Source organism: Rhamphochromis longiceps, linkage group LG7 (assembly GCF_057381845.1).
Source record: "Rhamphochromis longiceps isolate RC_006_pf linkage group LG7, R_longiceps_female_GT1.1, whole genome shotgun sequence".
Taxonomy (NCBI): domain Eukaryota; kingdom Metazoa; phylum Chordata; class Actinopteri; order Cichliformes; family Cichlidae; genus Rhamphochromis; species Rhamphochromis longiceps.
The window spans coordinates 56,018,901-56,041,531 of NC_140563.1; the positions used below are offsets into that span (position 1 = coordinate 56,018,901).

Sequence of the window (22,631 nt, forward strand, 5' to 3'; positions counted from 1 at the left end):
GTTAAACTACTGAAAGCTGTTATACTTTGGAGATTTTTTTTTTTTCAAACTTAGTGTTTTTTTTCCTCCTACAGCAGAGGTGTGTCTGGTGTTTGTGCACATGATGATTTCCCCCCCCACTTTGCATTGTGTAGTGTACCACTGCTGGCTGTCCTATCTTCTCTTTCGAGAGCATCTGATAAAAATCTCAGCCGCACCGGTTGTTAACAATTTTTATTCTAGTAATGAGATGTTTAATTTTTACATTTTTTAAAAAAAAACATTCAACCACACTCTTCCCCCTCATTTCATGTCTGTATGTTTTTTAAGTTAATGCTGTTTTCTGCCTCTGAAAAGGTAAAAGCCCCTTTAAAAGGCCAGCGAATGGCAGTTTTGGCCCATGCAGGCACTTGTGTTTCTTTTCATTAGAGGTTGTTTTTATTCAGCCTGGGTTGACTGAGCATCCAGCCCATTTCCACCTAACTGGGCTGATTGGAGGGCATTTCTTAAATGTGCTCCTCTTTATCCTACAGAGTTAATAAAGGGAGCTTTGGGGTAGGAGAGCGGGCAGCCAACACTTCGTCCCACATCGCTAAAAATGCAGCCTTTTGGCCGCTGATTGGATGAAATAAATTGTGTGAATATAGGTGATGGGCAAACTGAGGATTTGTATTAATTTGACTTTTTGTGTTGATGCATTTGCGCTGTAATGTACAAAGCAGTCTCTGGTTTTGTGTTGATTCAGGAAGCTTTACGCTGTTGGGTAATGTGCTGCATTTGCGGTTTTGTTGGGTGTTTGTTTTTGTTTTTTAATCATCAGCAGGCTTTGGTTCATTCCTGCCCAAACTGGAGTTTATTACTATAATGATCATTTTTTTATGATTTGATTTTTTTTTTGTCAGCATTGTTTGTTTCCTCAAAATGACTCCAAAAAACCCACATTTAGAACCAGTGGTATATCCCTGTTTTATATGTCCTTCCAGGTCACCACTTCATCTTTTGGCCCTTTGAAAACCTATGAGCTGCTTCACCATATGACAGGAAAAGGTCTGTCGGCCAAGTACCATTTCCCCAGGCAGCCATGTTTGTACCAGCCCAGTATGGTTGCAGTACAGGTCATACTGACCAACAGCTCAGACCACGCCCTGGAGGAGATCCATATAGGAGACCAGAGCCCTGCAAGCCTGAACATCCACTGCTTTAACACCATTGGTGAGTTTGATTTCAGTAAATACTCCACAGTGGGTCATCACAAACCCAGTAAATAGTAAGCACACTACTTATTTTTAATCAGGATGGCACATGTTCAGCATTGTCTTATAATTAAAGTAGGTCATGGATTTACATCAGTGCTAACAAAAGAAATTCTGTAATTCTTCTACACTAAGGATTACAGTTTTAAATCTGTGCTAATGATGTATCGTCTCCTGAAGTGTTCTTCCTTAGCATGCTTTGTTGTGCTTCTGCAAGCTGTTTTTAGTTGCTTATAAACAAAACTTTTACTACTTTTAGTAATTTAGTTACAATACATGTGTCGAGGGGTTTCACTGGAAGAAGCTTTTTTTCTCACAAGCAAAAAAGATCAGTGACCCAAAGTGTGTGAGTGGCAGCGATAATAAGAGCTGTTAGAATTCTGCAAATACTAACAAAAATACTATCACTGCTTCCTTTATTACTTCCTTTAGCTTTTAATACACTGGGCTAGCTTTTATTACAAGAAAGGAGATAATTCTATCCCTTGTACTTTTAATCTGGCAGATGTGCTGAGAACCTGTCAGGGAGCAGTGCAAGTTTACTCAGATTCTCTGCTCTTCTCTTTTGCTCAGTCCTGATAAGTCTTTCTTCACACCTTGTTTGAGTCAGCAGCCACTTCAGTCTGAGTTTAGGCCTCCTAGAGTCTGCCTGTAGGACAAGCAATGACCATACCACAAACCTGACTTTTAAACCAGAACAGCACTCTAAGCTTTAGATGTTTTTCATGTTGTGTAAACTCATTTAAATGTTTTTTTTTTCTTCTTGCCGTTTTATGTCATCCTGCATTAGTTAAAGTGTTTGTGGCAGTATTACTGTCACTGAGTCCTTGATGTTCTGGCAGCGGTGGTGAGGTCCTTGTTTTTCAGTCAGTGGATTAACCGTTGGTCTGGATAGTGACTTAAAAGAATTCCTTGATCTGACCAGTACACTCACAATCAGGTCACTCCTGATTGTGCACAATCATCTTGTGCAGTTCTTTGTTTTTGTTAAATGGATATTAATGAATGTAATAAAAAAAAAAACTGTAACCTCTCATCAGCTAATGACACCATCTCATTCCCTGAGCCTGAAAACAGCCAACGTTACTTCAGCTAATCCCTTTTCTAATCATTACAAACAAACATACACTCACACCTATTGCCCTTACACACTCTTGTATGATGACTACACTTGGTATATTCCATTTGTGTAGACACACACACACACAAAGAGAACTGCTGTGCGTCAGAGCATGTTAAAACTGTCAGTTTCGGGGAGATTGATTGGGCATTGAAGAAACTCGAGCAGCCAAACAGTTTCTAATTTGGATCAACTGAGCCCGGCGAGTGGGCGGCTGAACTTTATTTGGATAATTTGCAGAGGACGAATGCAGACAAACCTTAATGTGTGGTGAGGAGAAATACATGACACAGTTTGTATTTAATATGAAATCTTGCCCTTTGATTACTTGATTTGTTTACCGACATGTTCCTAAACCAATTAACAGCTTTTCTGTTAACTCATTTGGAACAAGTACTTTACATGTAGCTTATCTCAATATGGCCAAAACAATTATTGTAGATTTAGATTAGTGGATATGTACATTACATGTGTAGGTGTAATGTAGATTATCTTCTTCCCCAGTCCGTGTTAGATTATCTCCAATTTTTACCCTGTGTTAGAATAAAAAATTTTAAATACTAAAACAAGAATAAACTGTTCCTTTGCTACTTGTTTAGAGGTCCTTACACCCAGCTGAGTGTTCACAACCCAGTCGATATTCTTCTTAAAATAAAATAAATAGCTAATAGTAGAGCTGGGCGATATAAGATTTTTTCTTATCATGATATGTTTTTTTTTTTCATTTCAGGCGATAACGATATCTATCACGATATAAGCCAAATAACTATATTTGTAAGATTTAAATGTGCTGTTGCTCACAAGTAAAATGTGAAATAATCAGCAGCTTGTTTTGATTTAAATATTTATTTCCCATAATAAGTTCAACAGGGTAGATGTACTTGAGGAACATGAGACTTTTTCAGATAAATAAAGGCAAATATTGCAAACTACACAAAAGGCAGCCGCTAAAGCGTTTAAGTTTCAAAATAGAACAAACGAAACAGACTAAATTGTCAATTCCACTTAGAAACAAAATATTAATTCTAAAAATAAATCTTAGTTTGTTTTACAGAAGAACAGACAAAACTGACTAACTTTTGTCAATATCAAATAAACTGAAAACTCAAAGGAAATTCTCAATCTCTCCTTGTTGTATAGCTGAGCTTTTCAAACGGTTTTAACAGTTACTTTAGTCTGACAAAAGCCGAATGACGAATTAGCGCTTCCAGTCAGAGATTGAGCATGCACCGCTTTATTGCATTTCCAGACTTGCTTTCGGCACAATTTACAGTGCGCGCTACTCTGTTTTTTGTCAGACTTGAAATAGCAGAAATACCTTCACACTACAGAACTTCTATGGCTCTTCCGTTCAACAATCTCTCCGGCGTTGGAACCATCATCTGTTTTCTCTTCGGTAACCTTCGGTCACGCTCTCGGTTGATTTTTCTCTAGTCAGCACACTCATTTCCTCCATTACCCGGGCGGCACGGCGGCTGGCTGCTTACCAAACAAATACGCATGTGCGGCTTGGCACTTGTGCTGTACGTAACAAAATCACGTGACGTGACGCTGCGGCTGTGATTGGTTCGGCTCTGCACTATTTAATTTGGATTGGCTGTTCTTCTTCTTCTACTTCTTTTTTTTCTTTTTTTTTGTTTTAAGAGGACGAGAGATGAGGCCTATCGCAATAGTTTAACTTTTCTATCGAGAAAAAGTTATTTCGCAATACATATCGTTATCGTTCTATCTCCCAGCTCTAGCTAATAGTGCACATTGCTTATTTATTTGTGTACAGACTCAAAGACCCTAAAGACAAAGCAAACACTTTACTTGATTTAGAGCCCATCACAGAAGGCTGGATTGGAGGGCGTCCATGACGGCTCTGTTTTTCACTGGGTTTCCACTTCCTCCTCCTCTTCTATCTGTGGAAAGAGTTGTACAGTAAACGGGCCTGCTCCACAGAGAGAGAAACGCAGGCCGAGTAGGGAGGCGTGCAGGATGTTTCTGTCTCTCTGTGTTCTTCTCATCGTTAACCTCCCACTCCTCCTCTTCCTCCATCACCTCTAGCATTCAGCTGTCCAGATTCACTCTTCAGCATTTTTGGCTTTGCTTCACTTCTGTCTCTCTCTCTGTGCTCCCTTTGACAAGCCTGTTGTTTTGGAAATATGCTAGTCCTTCATGTTTTTTGTTTTTTGTAGCTGAGGCTGAGGTGTGTGGAATGAGATTGAAGGATAGATTTCTCACACACGGTGGCCTTGCTTTGTGAAGTAGAAAACACAAGTGGTGTGGATGCCTGTCTGTTCCACTCTGCTGCTGCCCCCACCTCCCTTCTCTCCACCTTCCCCACACTGCACACTGTGCCCTTGTCACTCACTGATTCCTTTGCTCCTCTTGTCTTCCCTCCCCTCTTTTCCACTCTCAGAGCGGTTGGAGCCAGGGGCCTCGGTGACGGTATCCATGGGTATTGACTTCAGTGACTCGACACAAGCAGCCAACTTCCAGTTGTGGTAAGACAGCCTGACATCCACTCATATTCAGTCAGGTGTGGTTCCCCCCCACCCCCACCCCAAAGACCTTCAGTTGTACATCTTCCTCACCACCTTTTTTCTGCTCCTGTTCATCATCGCAGCACCCTTACATGTCATTTTCTCTTATGTTCCTTTTTCCTCTCTTTGTGTTCTTTGTTAATTCTCCTTTTCCTACCTTTCTCTGTGCCAGCACTCCCAGGTGAGACATCAGGCACAATTGATCCTGGTTCACTGGAATAACAATTATTCCTCCAGTAATCAGCCCTAGCCCAATCAACCTGCTGAATGCCATTGGCACCGCTGTGCAGCCGATCAATAACCTTATCAGAAAATCAGTTTGAGATTGGGCGGACGGGGGGATCAATGTGGCCCAAAATGCCATTCACCCAGCATGGTTTACAAGATGATCAGAGAAACATTTCATACACAAACCGAGCATACATACACAAAAGTGCACAGATGTCTTAAATTATGCAGCAAAAAAGCAGTAAAGTGTTTTTGTTTGTTTGGTTTTTTGTTTGTTTGGTTTTTTTTGGGGGGGGGCATTTTTGCTTATTTCTTTGTAAGAATCTGTTTTTGCTTTTTCTTCTGTAAATAAATCATTTGCTACTGTGGTATGTGTGTGTTTATCCTTCCTCAGCACCAAGGAGGACCAGTTCAGTGTGTCCATCCAGCCTGCTGTAGGAGAGTTGTTAATGGCCAGCACCATGACAGAACAAGACTTCTGCAAGGAGCAAGGTGAATTACTGTGTGACTCAAAGATTATTGTCGAACGAAGTAAAAGTGTGTCTTGTTTTTCCGTTCTGTTAGCTGAAATGAAACAAGGTGTTTAACACACAGAAGCAAACAAATTGAACCAAATTGAATCAAATCACCATATTTTGAGATGGAAATGTCAATTCATGATATATACTGAAATTATTATAATCTCACAAGCACATTAGCAAAACTGGCTGATGAATTTGAGAGAAGCAAATACATTTAATAGATCATATTTAAGATTTTGCTGCGCTTATCAGCAAATTTCACTTTGTGTATTACCTTCAAATAAAACCATTTAAACTGTTTTTCCTCTACTGAGGATAGTTGAGTTTTTCAGATGTTGTACTGTCAGGGTGTTAAAATATTTGGCATCAGGCACTGCTCGAAGCAGTCAGGAGCTCTGAACGGCTCAGAAACTGAGCAGACACGGTCAGAACAGCAAAAGAGATTTTAGCCACCTGAAGGAAGCCGTAGGTTTTTGCTGTATTTAGAAGATTTCTGCTGCTGTAACTGCCATCAGGCCACGCTATGGCAAGATGTTTTTGACAAATCGGTAATGAAGCTTCACAGAAAATGAGAAATATGAATGACTTGATTGGTTAGTTTGCAATATTGTGACTTTGTTGTTCTGATTGTGATTGATAGATAGATACAAAATACACACACACACACACACACACACACACACACACACACACACACACACACACACACACACACACACACACACACACACACACAGGCAAATGTTAAATTTAGTCAATCACTAATCAGCATTTCCTTTCCTTTTCTTTCTTGGTCATTAAAACACTGCTTGCTTCTTTGAGGCACTTAACAGTATTTCCAGCACATACAAACACCTGTAGAAGTGCATGCTGTTGTCGCTATTGAGACTGGAGAGTGTACTCTCATATCTGAGCCATCAGTGTGCTCTTAAGTGCCTCCTAAATGCTGCTCCTGCATTAATTAAGTTTCATTCAATGTGCTTTTTTTTTCCTTTGAGTGCCTCTGAAACGCAGACAAAAGAATTTAAAAAGAACAACTTGCTTTTCAGGACCATTTTCTCTCTAGCAGATTTATCATTCTTAAAACCAAATGAGTGGAGTTTAATTCTTATGGTAATAGGTTTTTAATATATTTGTCTCTTTTATTTTTACCTCACCAGTGATTTTCTTTTAAACTGCTTGCTCATTGCTGAGTGTTCATGAACCAACCAGGGAGTCTGTTTTTGCTTTATTGATGAAGGCATTATTTCATTGGGAGGTTTTAATCTTGAAACCTGATTCCACAGTACTGCACAGCTAGGGTTGTTTTTTTTTTCTATACTTGACTGTGGACTTTTGTGTAATTTTGCACTTACTGATTTAAAAATGCCGAACTATATTTTTATTGGTGGCTAAACATTTTGATCTTCTCAGGTAAGCTCCAGGGCATGAATGAAGCATCTGCAACCATCACCATGGCAACAGCTAATGCATCCAGGCAAGCCATCAACAAGCAGGTCCTGTCTGTAGCCAACGTAGGAGAAGTGCCTTCCAGTCAAAACAACTTCAGCAGGTAAAGGTCATTCACATCTCCATTATTATCAAGCTCTTTTTCTTGCTATAGATTGGACCTGCAAATAGATTTGAGATTTTCTTATATAAGCACTATGATTTTTTTTTTTTTTTCAGATGTGTGTTTTTTGGGTTGTCTACCACCAACAGTTGGTTAGCTTAGCAAAAAGACGTGAAATAACGTTTGTGTGCCAAGTCAGTACAGACTCGGATGGCTTTAGCGTTTGGCTTAAGGGTCACTGTTAATTGTCCTTTACCAAAGTTAACTTGAACTGTAGTTATTCCTTCAAATACAAGGTGATTTTATTTCATCACTTAAGTCTTGTTGAGGTCTTATTTTCAAGGGAGAATACTAGTTACATAAAAGATTAAAAGAACCACTGTGACGACACCCACTGGATTATGGAATATCAGTTTGAAGCCTTGAGATTACACATGGCACACTGCAGCAACTCAATTCATTTAGGCATGTAGTCAGGATGTTCTGCTGAACTTCAAACTGAGCATTAGAATGAGAAAGAAAGGTGATTGAAGTTACTTTGAATGTGGTATGGTGGTTGGTGTCAGATTTATCCAAGTCAACCAGCTCTAGAGTTTAGAGAAATGCTACATCCAGTGAGCAGCAGTTCTCTGGGCGATAATGGTGGTTGGTGCTAGAAGTCAGAGGAGATTGAGCTTATAGAAAGGTGACAAACTTTTTAACAACGTTTTGCATAACAGCATCTTTGAATGTGCAACAGATTAAGCCTTGAAGCAAGATGGGCGACAGCATCAGAAGACATTCCTGTCACCTAAAAACAAGAAACTCAAGCTACAGTTTGCATTGGCTCACCAAAATTGGATAGAAGATTGCAAAAACATCGTCTAGTCTGATGAGTCTTGATTTCTGCTGCGATACTTGGATGGCAGGTTCAGAATTGGGTCTAAACAGCATGATGGTGTTGGTTTATTCTGTCTGATATCAATGGATCAGGCTGATGATGGTGGTCTTATAATTCTACTTTTTTCGGACACTTTGGGATCCTTAGAAGCAAGTGTTGTTGCTGTCTCCATCCCTTTCTGGACACCAGATCTCAATCCAATAACACCTTTGAGATTTTGGTCCATGTTACCGTTCTGTTGTTCCACCACATCTCAGAGGAGTGTTTCCTGCAGCTTGTTGAATCTTTGAAGAATGTCGTAAACGTCAAGGCAGATGGTGAAAGGAGATCCAAGTAAAGTGTACCTAATAGTAAAAGAGTTATCACGTTAAAGTACATTATAATGAACCTTTCCCCCCTAATATTAGTATTACATTTTGACTGGATGCTGCATTCTAAAAAAACAAACCAACACTTACGAGCAAGTCTTTCCTCACCAAAAAAAAAGATGTTTGTGCAGCTAACATCAACGATAAGGACTCATATCAGACATTTAGTAGTCTTACACTACTGTCTGCGAGTTGTTCCCGGGCGCCCGGTGCATTTTAGGCCGAGTTTGGTTAAGCAGCGTGCATGTGGGTGTCACTGAGTGGAAGTGCTTGTTTGTCCCCAGCAGCCTCACATAGACATGCCAGGGGAATGCCCTGAGAAGCCTGGCTGTGTAATTGGTGTACACAGAGTGTGCTAATGAGCTTCCTCCTCTGTCACGCACACCCGAACACCTGATAGATAATTACACCTCCCTCTCTCCCTCTGTTTCCTGCTCCGTCTCTCTTTCAATTCATCTCTGCACCCCCATCTGTCTCTCCCTCTGCGCTGCTGTCTCTCTTTCACTTCCTCTTTGTCTTTCACTCCATCCCTCTGCACCGCGCTCCGACCTCCTCACGGTCTCTGTGTCTGTCTGTTAATACCGGCCCGTGTCTCTGTCTGCTCATCTCTGAGTGATCTTGTGATAATTTCTTTATGGATTAAGGCCACAATAGAGGAGAAATGTTGGAGAAGCTGGCTAAATAAGGGACAAGCGAAGAAGAGGGACACATTTGCACAAGGGTACAGGGAGCTGAAAGAGTGAGTGGAAATCAATGTTAGCCAGTAGGAAAGACGTGCATCCAATAAGCCCATACTTCATTCAGAATAACCGATAGCTCAAATGACTCCACGCTATCAATCTCCCTGCTGCATTTGTGACTGCTGAAGAAGAGGACAGCGTCCCAGCATTACCCTGTACCCTTCTAGTGATAAAGACGCTCTTCCATATGGTCTGCTGCTGTCCATACGGTGACCACCTCTTCCACACTTGCTTCCCATGGAGGTCTGTCTGATGGAGAAGGTGGTGTTCCTCTCTGACAGTCTCCTCAAACATAACTGACATCTTTGACAGCGTGATCTGTAAGAGGTGGTTATATGTGGTAACCTAATAAAATGGAAAACATATAATAATCATAAAGTGATTTGGCAAGAGTAATGCTAAATGTGCTTGTCTAGTCTAATCACACACACACACACACACACACACACACACACACACAGAAATGGACTGGTTCTGTAGTGCTTTTCGACTCTACTTGAGCATTCTAAGGGTTTTATACAACATGCCTCTTTCCAATGAACGCTCAGGGTTCAGGATACTTTTTCATGCAGACTGGAGCAGCCAGGAATTGAACCACCAACCTTTCAATTAGCAGATGACCTGCTCTACCTGCTGACCCCACTGATGAATGCGTTGGGACAGTTTATGGTTCAGTAACACACAGGATGGAGGAGCTCAGGAAGTGGACTGCTGAACTTCTCTTTACCTCCTGAGCTGCTCCTGAGATGCAAAAGTGATTTTTTTTCAATACAGACTTAACATACAGTTTTAAGGTTAATTATGAAAATAGTTTTGAAAAGCACAAAAGTGCTGCTTTTGGCTATTCAGATGTAGATATTTTGTTTGGTCGGCCAGACAATGAGCAGTCTGAAGTTTGCAGATGTGTCTTTCTTTAACAATGTCAGCAGACTGCTTTTAATCATCATTTCCCAACCCTGTGGTTTCGGAGGTAGAGCGGGTTGTCTGCTAAAGAGAAGGTCTGTAGTTTGATCCCCAACTATTTCTGGGCAAGATACTGAACCCTAAGCTAATTAATCTGTTGAAACAGTTTGTATAAAGTAGTGAAACTCGCCCATCAGAAGTCCAGCATTTCTTCTGAATCCCCCAAACAGTCAAATATATCTAGGGCTGGTCACTGATTTCTAGAATCTATTCGATTACGATTCACAAGGTCCCGAATCGATTTGATCGACGATTCGATTCGATTCGATTTGAATCGGGGAAATTTTGCCTCAGACAGTCAAAAATATTATAATTCAGATCATGCATCAGCACATTTCCATATTTTTGTATCTATAAAAAGAGAGCTGAAGCTTGTGAAACTTTATCAAAGGTGTGAGCATCACAGTAGATGCCTTTGTGTCAAAGTAGCTGAGGATAAAACACAGAAAAACATGAAGGTGATTTTCCTGGCCTGGGATTTTATAAAAATATTCTGCAGTAGATCAAAAACGAAAGAAAACCATTAACCAACATATGAACATTACCTGATGCTGCTGAAGTGAAGCAGAGCAAAGTTACAGAGGTTTTATTAGAGATGCAGCTAAGCGTTTTGCATAAATGTTTTTTTTAAGTTTAATTTTGTTCAGAAGCCTATTGAACAGCAGAAATTAGGCTTTCTTTTCAGAAGTAAGTAAAAGGAAAAAACAGCGGCCGGCAGCGCTGTAAACAACGGTAGACTTGTGCATAATAAGCAAGAGAATAATGCAGAAAACAGATTTTTAGACAGGAAACTGTTCTTGAAGTACACTGAGAGAGAGAGAGAGCTGTGCATGAAGTGTGATTTTTATCGTGATGGAAGCAAAACAACAAAAATAAGAAAGAATTCATGACGATGTTTATGTGAAGCGTAGTTTGGATCTTCTTTTGCTGCTGGTTCAGTCAATATTGTTTGGAGAGAGATAAAACCTACAGCTTCAGAATCAGCGCAAAAGGGGCGTGAACACAAAGCGCAGACCCGCCGAAACATCAGAATCGGCGAGCTGTCGTCTTTCAGCCCCGACCGTGTCCGTGCCGTCGGGTGAGAAAGGCGACATCTCACTGATTCTGATCCGTCGGCAGGTCCGAGCTTTGTGTTTACGTCTTTGTGCAGGATCCGTGTTCCTGCTCTCATTTACTGTTTTAGCTGTTTGGTGGTTGTTGAAATTTTGTGAGTTTTAACCTGAGATTCTGGCATCTCAGGCAAAATAAATTTATATTAAAAAATCGATTCAGGATTTTAATGAATCGATATCACGTTATCCAAGCTAGAATCGATTTTAATTAGTGCTGTCAAGAGATTAAAAAAAATAGAGATTAATTAATTATGATTTTTAATTAATTGATCTAATTAATCTCTTTTTTAATCTCACCTAAAAATAGCTGAGGAAAGCCCTCAACTTATTGTGGCAGACCAAAAGACTGATATAACAAAGAAAGTGACTTTATAAAGTCATTTATTGTTTAACAAACGTTAAACAGATGCAACCATTTACATACTGTTGTATTCTTTTGTAAAATAAGTGGAAAAATAAATACAAATAAAATCAAATAAATTAAGTGCTGCAAGTTAGCACATCAGAGTTGCTCTTTTCTGAGCAATACAGCACTGAAATTCCTCTGCTTCAGATAATGAAAAATAAAACTGACATTGCAGTGCTGCAAGTTAGCACATCAAAGTATTCTTCCATCACAAAAAAAAAGTGCTGAACATCAAGCAATCTATTCTAGTAGGCTACAAATGACACAGCAGCTATGCTGACCACATGTGTCTCATTTCTTCTTCCTCAGCCAGTCGCTAAGACACACCAGCCTGGTAACATTTTCTGGAAGCAAGGCTGCCCTTTTCTTTTGCACTATGTGGCCTGCAAGGCTAAAGAGTCTCTCACAGGGTACAGAGGTAGCTGGGGAGGCCAGGTACTTTTGTGCTAGGACTGACAGCTTTTCATAGACTCCTGAGTGAGCATACCACCACTGCAGGGGACAGTCATCAATACTGATGCTGAGTTCTGCTCTGTAGCGCTGCAGCTCTCCAGACTCAATTCCATCTTCTGAGTCAGAGTCAGACCCCAGAAGGAGTTCGCTCCTCCTCTTCTTCTGAGCTGGTCCATCATCCTCTGTGGAGGGCTGGAGACTATCTGCTCTTCTGGGCTCTGCTGCCTGGAGCATATTCTCCAGAATGGTCCACACCTGAATGAATGAATGAATGAATGAATGATTGTGATTAAAACTAAGTGCTTTTTTTTTAAATTTTATTTAATCTTGTAAAGAACTTTGTGTTCCATATAATAAATAAAAGTTTGATTTGATAATGAATTGGACTCATTAGTCCAGCTTAACCTTATTGTCCTACCTGTTCCCTCTTTTCTCTTGGAAGACATTTCAAATCCTTAAACCGTGGATCCAATGCTGTGGCCACCTCGAACCATATCTCGTTGCCATTAGCTCGTCGTGCTGCCAGATCCTTCTGGAAGGCATTCTTGAACTTCACCACGTAGGCAGGATCATCATCAGTAATGTCCATGACACGGTACAGATGGCGAAAAGCAGGCAGCACTACAGAGCAAGAGACGTAGGCCTCACCACCCAGCAGCTCTGTCACATACCTGCAGAGGTGGAGAGGTTTGCTAAATAAACCTAGCTGGATTCATTTAAATCAAAGTGTAACTGATTTCCAATTTAATTGTCCTTAAAAGTTCCTTGTTATGTTCATTAATTTTGATTTTACACATGTAACAGTAGTTTATATAATTAAAATGGGAAGGTGTTTATTTGAACTTACTTGCATGGTTCAAGCAGGAGCTCCAGCCTCTGCAGTTTCGCCCACTCAGCTTCGGTTGGCAAGACCAACCTGTGGTTCTGTTGGTCCAACGTAGCCTGGACAGCCTCTCGGTTACATAGGAGGCGTGAGACCATTGCGAGAGTCGAGTTCCACCTGGTGGGTACATCCTGTATAAGTTGATCGCTCTTCTTTCCGAGTGCTACTTGTTGTTGGTTAAGTTCTGTGGTACTCGCAGGGCTTTGTTTAAAATGACCAACAATCTTGCGGCACTTTGCCAGTACACCGACAAAACCACTGCTATCGAGACATACCGTGATGGTCCTCTGGAGAATGTGAGCATTGCAGGCGATGTGCTCATATGGAAGTGCTCTCATAGCAGCCAGCATGTTTGCTGCGCTGTCTGTGCCAATGGTGGATATCTTGTTTTCAATACCCCAGTCATTTGCTACCTTGAGGAACTGTTCGGCGCATTTATCAGCAAAGTGCCTGGTTTCTGTTCTCATGACGGTCAGTGCAAATGAGTTGAGGTTCCACTCACTATCAATAAAGTGTCCAGTCACCCCAAAATAGCTGTGGTTGCCAGCTGAGGTCCAGTGATCTCCGGTTATAGCAACACAGTTGGGAGAATCCTCCGCCAAAATCTCAAGTTTGTTTTTCTTTTCGCCGTCGTACATTTTGCTGATTTTGGTCGTTACTGTAGTCCTGCACGGCGGCTTGTATGACGGGTCATTGGACGCAATTTGCAACACCTCTGTCAATCCTTCGTCCTCTACTATATTTATCGGCCTACAGTTCATCGCTATCCACTTGGCAATAACATTAGTCAGCCTGTCGGTCGCAGACTTGCTCATACGAGGGGTATTCTCTAGTTTTGTTTGGCGAAAAGCTTTGCTCTGGCTTGCTATATTGCTAACGTCTTCACTGCTAGCTGTTGCTGCACTCGCGGCTGGGTGCTTTGCGTTGAGGTGATAGGCCAAACTTGAGCTGCTTCGGTGGTAAGCAAACTCCTTCTTACACTCTAGGCAGACCACTTTACCTTTGTCAATGGTGCCGTCGGGGCGTTTATGAAATACAAATTTCCCGTTCATTGGGCCAACAACTCTCAGATGCGCCTCCATATCCACACTGTAAGCTAATCACCACTTCTCACCTTGACCTCACGACGTGACTCCACCCCCAACAAGTCAAGCACAAGGAGCCCAGCACATAAAAACGGATTTTATAACATAGCAACTCTCATACAAAATCAATGACGTCAAGAGATTAAAAATTAGATTAACGAGATTAAAAAACATAACGCGCTAAATAGCATTGTAATTAATTAATCGCAATTAACGCGATAATTTGACACCCCTAATTTTAATCAATAAATCGATAATCAAAACCCACCCCTAAATATATCATGGAGCCTGGTAAAGTGAAAAGCATTTGCAGTCTTGTTACAGTCCAGTGTCCTGCTGGGAGACCATGTGGATGTGACTTACCCAACATTAGACGGTGGTTTTAATGTTGTGACAGATCAGTGCATGAAGCAGTGTAAAGCAATAAATCTTTATATTTCAGAATCTGCAGTGAAAAAAAAAAAAAAAGCATAATATTAGCACCGTGTTTGAGCACTGGTGATCATTTTACTTGTGGTATTTGTGTGTTACTGTTTCCCCCCTGAATAACACCCCAACCCACACACACAAAGCCGAGTGATCGATCAGATCGGATACACCCACTGAGAGCTTATTGTAGAGGTCACTCTGCATTAAATGTGGTATGTGAGGTGACCTCCAATCCAGGCCCTGTTTTTCTGCTCTGATCTCCCTGGAGAAAGGACTCTCTAATCTTGGTAAGATCACACAGGAATCTCCCCTTTGCAGAGTGAGACTTGGGCTTTAATGTAGAAATAATGGATGGGATTTCAATATGAAGCCCAAGAATGATACAGTTCACAACACACACTTCTTGCTCATGAGGCTTTGTGTTATAGATCACAGCGCTCTAGTCGGCACAGGTGCTTTTTAACAAAGTAACAGCCTGCCTCCTCCCAATCCCCCCGCCTCCCATCTACATCCCTGCATTCCCCTTGTTTATCAGCAGGGTGCAGCACTGCTTTTCCCAAACAGGCGTGAAGGCTGAGCGGAGGTGGAGGGGTGGGGATGCCACTGAAACACAAAAATTGATTGCTGGAAAGGAGGATGGCAATAAATCAAGCAGGAAAGCAAATGTAGAAAACGCTGTTCTTGTTTATGTCTAAACAGGCGGAATAGAATAAATGTGCTCTATTTTTCAGTCCGTTTGAAAGCAAATTTGATCGAATTTTGCATGCATTGCCAATCCCTCCTGTTAGAGGCTAATTTTGAAAAGCAAAAAATAAATAAATAAATAAAAACCTCAGGCACTTGATTTATAAGCTGTTCATTCTCTTTACTTTACAATTTGATATTATTTTTTTTGTCTAAACACTGGATTTTCCTCTATTTCACTGAAGTTGTCTCTGTTTAAAACCGGCCTAATTACACAAATGTCCTCTGTGGCAGGTTTATTTTATCTTTTATCTTCTTGTTCTGGTCTGTGTTTGTCCTCTGCTGTCTGTCTGTCCCTCTGCCCTTTGAGTGCAGTGCTGCAGTTTGTCTGTATGGCTTAGCTCTGGAGATGCGCGGAGGGTTCCTGGTTCTAACTGGGGCTAATAGCTTTGGCCATCTGCCTGGCCGCGGTTGAGTCTGCTCGCTTGTGTTCAGCTCTGGTCTGGCCTCACTGACCACTCAGTTGAAGGACACTTGTCCACCTGGCCAAGAACCAGCATGGCTCTAGCATCCAGCTGTAGTCTCCACACAGTCAGCTTCAGCCTTTCTGATTTTGGTGAAAACATACATGATGGTTTTTTGTTTTTTTTCTTTAATCAAACATGGTTGCATGTTTAGTTGAGATGCGGGTGAGGAGTGTGTACTTAATCCATTCTTGCGTGCCGAGCCGTATCCTCTGGGCCTTCGCTGTCTTCTCCGCGTGAGGCTGAATGTAAAGGTGAAGCCGACGTTGTGTTTCCAGTGACGGGGTGGAGGGGAGGCAGATGGCACACACAGGCTCTCTGCACTGAGGAGAATCACAGATAATTGGAGAGTGATGCTTAGCCGCAGCCCTGCCGATCGATGCCAATCCACCTGCTCTAAGTCCAGGGGTTATGCTTTGCTTTTCTTTCCATACACTGCAATTAATCCAGTGTTTAGCCCGATATGTGAAGAGTGCAGGAGAATACCAATGACCCATTTAAGGCGCGCTTGACCTTAATCTTTCCCCCTTTTAGTCCTTAAAAACGCGCAGAGATTGTCTGATGTTTATGGGGGGGGATTTTTGGTGTTTGTTTTGTTTTTTGCACCTGCACACAGCTACAGACGGCAAAGTGAGAGTATTCAAAGCAAATACGCTCAGAAATCAAACCCAATCATGTTTCTTTCAGTCGCTCTTATTACCACACGTGAACAAAAGCCCATGGCAGCGTCTCCTGAGACGAAATAAAAGCAGCCTCGGGGTAGTGTTAACTGTCGGAGTAAATAAAAGATTTATATCCTAAATCTATTAGCAAAGCCACAGGGACCACATAGACACCTTAGGCTGTTTGACAGTGGGGGGAGGGAGGGTTAGGGAACAGGGCAAGGGACAAGCGTTTATGTTTAGATTTGTTCGTGATTCTCCGGTGAAAAAAGAAGAAAACATTTCCTTAGCACAAGTAGGATTTTGTTGTTTTGATTGGAATGCAGTGCAGCTGCAGACACATCCTGCACACAGCTGGAAACCTAGATGAATACACATGCCCGGAATTATTTAAAGAAATAAGAGCGGGGCAAAAGAGGTTGGTACTTTTGCAAGAGAGAAATTCATCCTCTTCATGAATGGCTGCTGTTTCCTGCTGAAGTGGCTAATATTTTAATTAAGCCTGAGGAGGACTCTCTCTCTCCTCCCTGAGAGCTCCCTGATAAACTCCCTCTTCTCTGTTTATGGTAATTTAGCAGCATCCCCAGAGACACACCACAGACACACTGGGCTTCATTGTGTACGCATGTGCCCCCCACCCCCCTTCCCATCTTTAACGTGTGCGCGCTAATTGGTGGATGTGCTAGTCGCTCCCACCACGCACCCTCTGTGACGGCGCCTGTTCACGGGCCATCCTGTGGGGGCTCTTCACAGGCTTTAGTCAGGCCTAAGTGGAGCTCTTTGTGGGCTGTTTGTCAGGCCTAAGCGGGCTGCCACGGGGGGTCTTTGTTGCGCGATGTAGTGCTAAATGGAGGCAGATGGCTGAGAGTTAGCCACGTGAGGCTCAGAGATGCAGAGGGCCAAAGGGGGGCAGGAGAGGGAGCCCGGCACCCTCAAAGAGGGTCACACTGGGTCATAGCCCCTGTCTGCCTCTTGTTAGCCCTCTCAATGGGGACCATGTGTGCACAGATATGCCCCCAGTCTACAGGGGATGGTATCCAAGGAAACGGGAGGCTGAGAATTCTCCTCACTGCCCACAGGGAGTTGGTTGGACGGAGCGTCCCCCATACTGGTCTCAGGGCTCCCACAAACTCACAGACACTCGGAGTCCATAAAAACAGGAGAAATTGAGTTTGACTGACTGCAGGGCGTGTCTCCTCCCTAATGAACTGTCTGTTGCATTGCTCTCTGTATTTCCTGTCACATCGTTTTCCTCTTTTGTCTCATTGCCTAATTTAGGGTAATTACAAGGTGTGAGATGTTAGAGAAGCTTCCATTGCAAAGATTTATGAGTTTGGGGAAACAATGCAATTATCATTTATCATTTATCAGTGTTTATGTGGATCTGAAGGGGTAAAATGTTAGTAAAGTTGTTGTTTTTGTGCGTACAGTAGAGATTAATAGATATATGAGCTGATATCACAATAACATTTTTAAAAAGATACTTGCCGACATCTGTGCTAATGTTTCTGTTTCAGTTTTTTGCAGACAAATGTTCAGATGGTGTGATTAATGTTTGAAAGACTTTAAAGTTATCGGGTATGAAATGACACAAACTAATCAAGCAGACAAAAATGTCAGCGCTGGGGTCAGCGATCAGCTGAATCTGCATTTTTAATTGCAGTATTGGCTTAATAGCTTTGTTTACTTATGGGGGGCAATGTCATTCGCCTGGTTTATCTGTTTTTATCAGCTCTACACTGGACAGGTTCAAAGATGGTCATCAAATAAGATCAGTAATCATAAAAATTATATAAATTTTTATTTATCGGTGGTATAGAATTAAACAGTCGCTCATAGTATGACCCATATGTGCCTTTTAAGGTCCCACTTTCAGCCTTGCACTTCAGTTCCTGGTTTCTTCTTTGGTTGTTTGAAACTGATCCAAGTGTTCCTCCTCTCCTGCAGGTTTGCTGGGCAGACAGTCAGCAGCAGAGCTCTGGTCTTGGTGTCTCTAGAACTGAGCGAATCCTCGGGAGCGCTGCTTACCATCAACACAGAAAAGAGCGTCATGGCCTCCATGCTGCTCCAAGACCTCAAACAAGCCCTCGCCCAGGCGTAGGATCCTCCCCTCTTTTCATCTCGCTGTAATAAAAAATAAACAGGGGCAACGCTTAATTGAAGATTTCACCAAAATGCAGAAGTGTTCACAAAGAATGAAGTGTAAACAACTGAAAAATGCTATTCAGTGTTTATTTCTGTGGCCTATGTGTTTGGAAACAGAATATCTTCAAACACGAGAATAATTGAAATCTTAAATCTTTAGAAGCCTCATGGAAGTTAGAATAAATTAGAATTAAACTGAACTTGCTGTCGTTGTGTTTAAGTATTTCCAGACACAACTCCATGGTAAAAATATCCGACTAACTGGCCATTTTCCTCGGCAGTAATTACTTAAATCTCATGCTGTTTATGGTTTGATGAAGCATGATAATGTACCAACATCTGTACATACATTTGGGGGGAAGAACTGCATCACCGCTCCACTCACAGTGCCAACATGTCTGTGCCTCTGCGATGTTTCATTCGACTTCTTTGCCACCAATAACAGGCGAGAGGGGGGGATGCTCTGTGGCATTTTGACCCACAAACACAATGTCAAATCATAAAACTGTATGAATACCGTGACACCAAACACTGATTTAGTTTTACATTCTAGCCTTGAAACATTACCAAATCACATTTGTTACAGTGCCTGACATTATCAAGAAAACCAAACATCAGACTCGGATGTCCAAGAGTGTTTTTTATCTGTACTGCTACATCTCAACAATAAAAATGTGACTTTATTAAAACTAAGCTGTGTCATGCAGTCTAGTCATTTAACAGAATGTGGCTGAAACAAAAATTGAGCTCTAATTGGCAGGCTGAGGCTGGTAATGTTTGCAAAAGCCCCTACTTGTTTGCACTTGTTTTAAACTAAAGAGGTTGATTCCTCTTGAATCACTGCCCTCCTACAAGCTAAGGTCATTCACTTTTAAAAGAGAGTGCATTATATGTGGAAGCAGAGTCAGTATAAACATGAGAAGAACACCAAATTTAGTTGTAGCTTAGTTGCAAACTGAGAAAAGTAAAAGTAAGGTGCAAGATTAGGTGCACCATAAAAAATGTTTTATGGTAATTTTTGCAGCAAGATGCATGAGGACTTTGTGTATGTACAGCCATGAAAAGGCTTCAACTTGACTGTTGAGCAAAGCTGCTTCTTGCAAACTAAAACCTCTGTGCCGTCTGAAGGCAGTTCTGCCGTGTCGCTCATTGTTGAGTAAAGTTGTGCAGATGTACGTGATGTGTTTGAGCACTGAGGAGGCCGGTGGCGGAGTGTGCTTTTGCGTCTGGCTGTCTTTTCCGGCTCATAAATAGCGTCTCTCTGAGGGCTGTGGTGAACACCTGTTAGCTCATCTGTCACAGGAGCTCCATTCGCATCCATCACCTCTCCCTCTGTACTCATTCCCTGAGCCAGCTGTTCCCATTACACACACACACTGTGTCAGGCCTGCCAGACACACACACCTTGCATTTCATCATGCAGATCCACACAGAGAAGGTTTCCAAAAATACTTGCATGCTTTACAAGTTTTCACACAAAAAGAAAGACTTTCTTTCAAATGAGGCCCACAGGAAGCAGTGGGTTGGGCAACTTGTTGGTGATTATATGATTGTGTCTATGTGACTGGCTCTGACACAATCAGCCCAGATTTCTGCCTAAAAGAAGACTCGTTTAAGTTACAATTTCATTGTGTGTGTAAAAATCGGATTCGTCAGAGGCTGAATGAGGATATCTATATCTGAGATAGTGAGTGACTTAGCTGGTAAACTAGAGGTGTTAAATGAGGACAGAATCATCCACTCATTCAGTAAGTCAAGCACCTAACCCTTTAAACGTGTACCTGTCCTTGCTAATGACTAGCCTCCATTGGCAAGATATTCACAACCATATGGACCATTTAAATAAACAATCATCATAACACACAGGTGATGCTCAAATTACAATTTTCTTCTCAGAGTAACAAAGTGAGCAGGTAGCTCCTCCACCATTTCAGAACCAGAAGCAACCATATTTGGATGAGAGAGTGGGGTGCAAACGAACAAGCTAGCACTAGCAAGCTTAGCAAGTGGTTTTACCAGATAGAGATACCTGATAATTAGTGCATATAGGATGAAATATGTGGAATATATGGAACATATGAATAAAATAAACCGTAACCAAACAATTATCAGGTAACTGTTTTTTTTAAAGCTTCAGAAATCACTAACACCATCAACATGACCGAGAGGGTCAGATTAGCTGATGTTGAAGCCTGGAAAGCAGCTAGCGGTGGCTACAGACTGAGCAGCCAAGCCTGTAATAAAGGGTTTAATAGAGTTTAAATGACTGGGATCTTAACATGTTAGATGCTCCACATGTTAGAGCAGAATTTTAGCGGCATGACTGCATGCAGGTTAACAGTCGATGTGGAGAGCAAAAGAGATATTGCTCTTAATGCGCTATTATCTGACAATGAAGTAACTTTCTTAATTTTTTATGATCTAATTATATTCTTAAACAACACTGATGGATAGAACTTGAGGATACCTGCTGGCTCCCCCAGAACCACAGAAAAATTTCCAGTTGCCCCCCATACACTCAGTCAGCAGATTACCTTACTGACTGAGATATTTCCCAAAAAAGAGATGTGTGTTGGTTTTCACAAAACAATATTGAATATTAAAGAATATTATTATAATTTTGTGATTTAGGTTCAGTCTGAAAACACTAGAGTACAAATCCTGAGGTTATTTTAAGTAAATAGCCCATGTCCATGTCACAGTATTGCGACTGTAGTCAGAAGCCACGAATACCTGGTTGGTAACATGTCATAATGTCATAATGTGTGATAGAAAAGAACCTTCAGCGGCCTAAAATATAAACGGGTGTCAAATCTAATTGCTGAACTCCTGATCGTGTAGGTGACGTTGGCGTTAATATGTTGGTGTATTATCGTACGATGATGAGCATAAACGGAAGAAGAGAGCAGCAAATGGTGGAAAGGTTTGAATAAACATTAGAGCCTTACATCAGCGCTTGCTGACTTAAATAATCCCTTAGAAAGAGACTAATTCATCTTTCGTTTATTAATTTAATTTTTAAAATTATTTCCAGCTAAGGAAATAACTCGTTTAACATCCTGGTGATGAATAGATGACTTTTGTCTGACTTCAACTTCATAATGTGCATTTAATTAACGGAAGCTTAGCTGGCTCTGGTTTATTGTCTTTTTATAGCTGTGCAAACAGAATCACTTTGGAAACCTCAGCATAACAACAATATAAGACTCACAGATACTAGAGCAGAGCCGAAGGCCCCTACATATAGGCCAGGTGCAGGATAACTGATATTGTGAAGAAAAATGTCATTATGCTGTCAATAGGTTGTATATGGACATTTTTAAGTAACTGGACTGATCACATGTCAAATCATCAGAGGTTAATGTAAACACAAGGATGATTGATATCGGATAAATAGCTATGAAATCTTGTACAGACACATTAACTGTGGTGATCATCTTACTTTCAATAAGCAACTTTATTTTCCTTAGCATGTGGCCATAAAGCAAATACTAAGGAAAAGAGCACCACTGCACTGGATTTTCTATCAATCAATATGCGACTGAAGTAGAGACTAGTGATCATGTTACACCTCCCAGCAACCTCGAAATCCAAAGCTCATCTATTGGCCAACTGAGGCTGGCTCCTAAAGCGCGTTGATCCCAACAGATTCAGATGTTCAAATGCTCAACTTCAAGCATCATTAAAGATTTTCTTTAGCATTTTTAATTCATATTCTGGAACAAAAAAAACAAAACAAAACAAAGCATATGTATAGTAATTGTGTGGGAACATGACCTGCTGTGAACTGCAGACATTTAAAAAGTTTGTGCTTCAGCTTTAGTGAGTAAAGCTTTAGTATGTCATCACTAATTATCTGATATCTGTGTGTGCGTGTTCCCTACTGAGTCCCTAGTTCCCTAATGAGTGTGACTTGCTAGCTAAGCTTACTAATGATAGCATTAGCATTTCACCTTCTCACCAAAATAAGGTAACTTTTTAGGGTAAATAAAATGTAGAAAAAAAAAAACAACACATGACAGAGGCTAAGATGCTGACACTGAGATTAAAAAATGGGTCTGTGCTACTCTGTGCTAGTAGCTCATCGCCTGCTAGATTTCAATCATATAACTTTGA

At 41.3% G+C, this 22,631-nt stretch overlaps 2 protein-coding genes across 2 annotated transcripts in view; one reads left to right on the forward strand and one right to left on the reverse strand.

The window, feature by feature from the left end:
- The window catches only part of ap3b1a (adaptor related protein complex 3 subunit beta 1a), a 63,509-nt gene extending 44,309 nt beyond the window's left edge, over positions 1–19,200 (forward strand). Inside the window, exons 23-27 of the mRNA XM_085414441.1 lie at positions 963–1,191; positions 4,757–4,841; positions 5,503–5,600; positions 7,043–7,181; positions 18,318–19,200. Of these exons, the coding sequence (XP_085270567.1) occupies positions 963–1,191; positions 4,757–4,841; positions 5,503–5,600; positions 7,043–7,181; positions 18,318–18,471 (705 nt within the window). The 3' untranslated portion in view covers positions 18,472–19,200. The remainder of the gene's footprint in view (positions 1–962; positions 1,192–4,756; positions 4,842–5,502; positions 5,601–7,042; positions 7,182–18,317) is intronic.
- Positions 11,849–14,084, reverse strand: LOC146666412 (E3 SUMO-protein ligase ZBED1-like). Its single transcript, XM_085414442.1, has 3 exons — positions 12,951–14,084; positions 12,522–12,774; positions 11,849–12,358 (listed from the first exon to the last, which is right to left on the reverse strand). The coding sequence occupies exons 1-3, from the start codon at positions 14,066–14,068 to the stop codon at positions 11,942–11,944; spliced, it is 1,788 nt and encodes a 595-aa protein (XP_085270568.1). The 5' UTR covers positions 14,069–14,084; the 3' UTR covers positions 11,849–11,941.
- Positions 19,201–22,631: the final 3,431 nt, after the last annotated feature.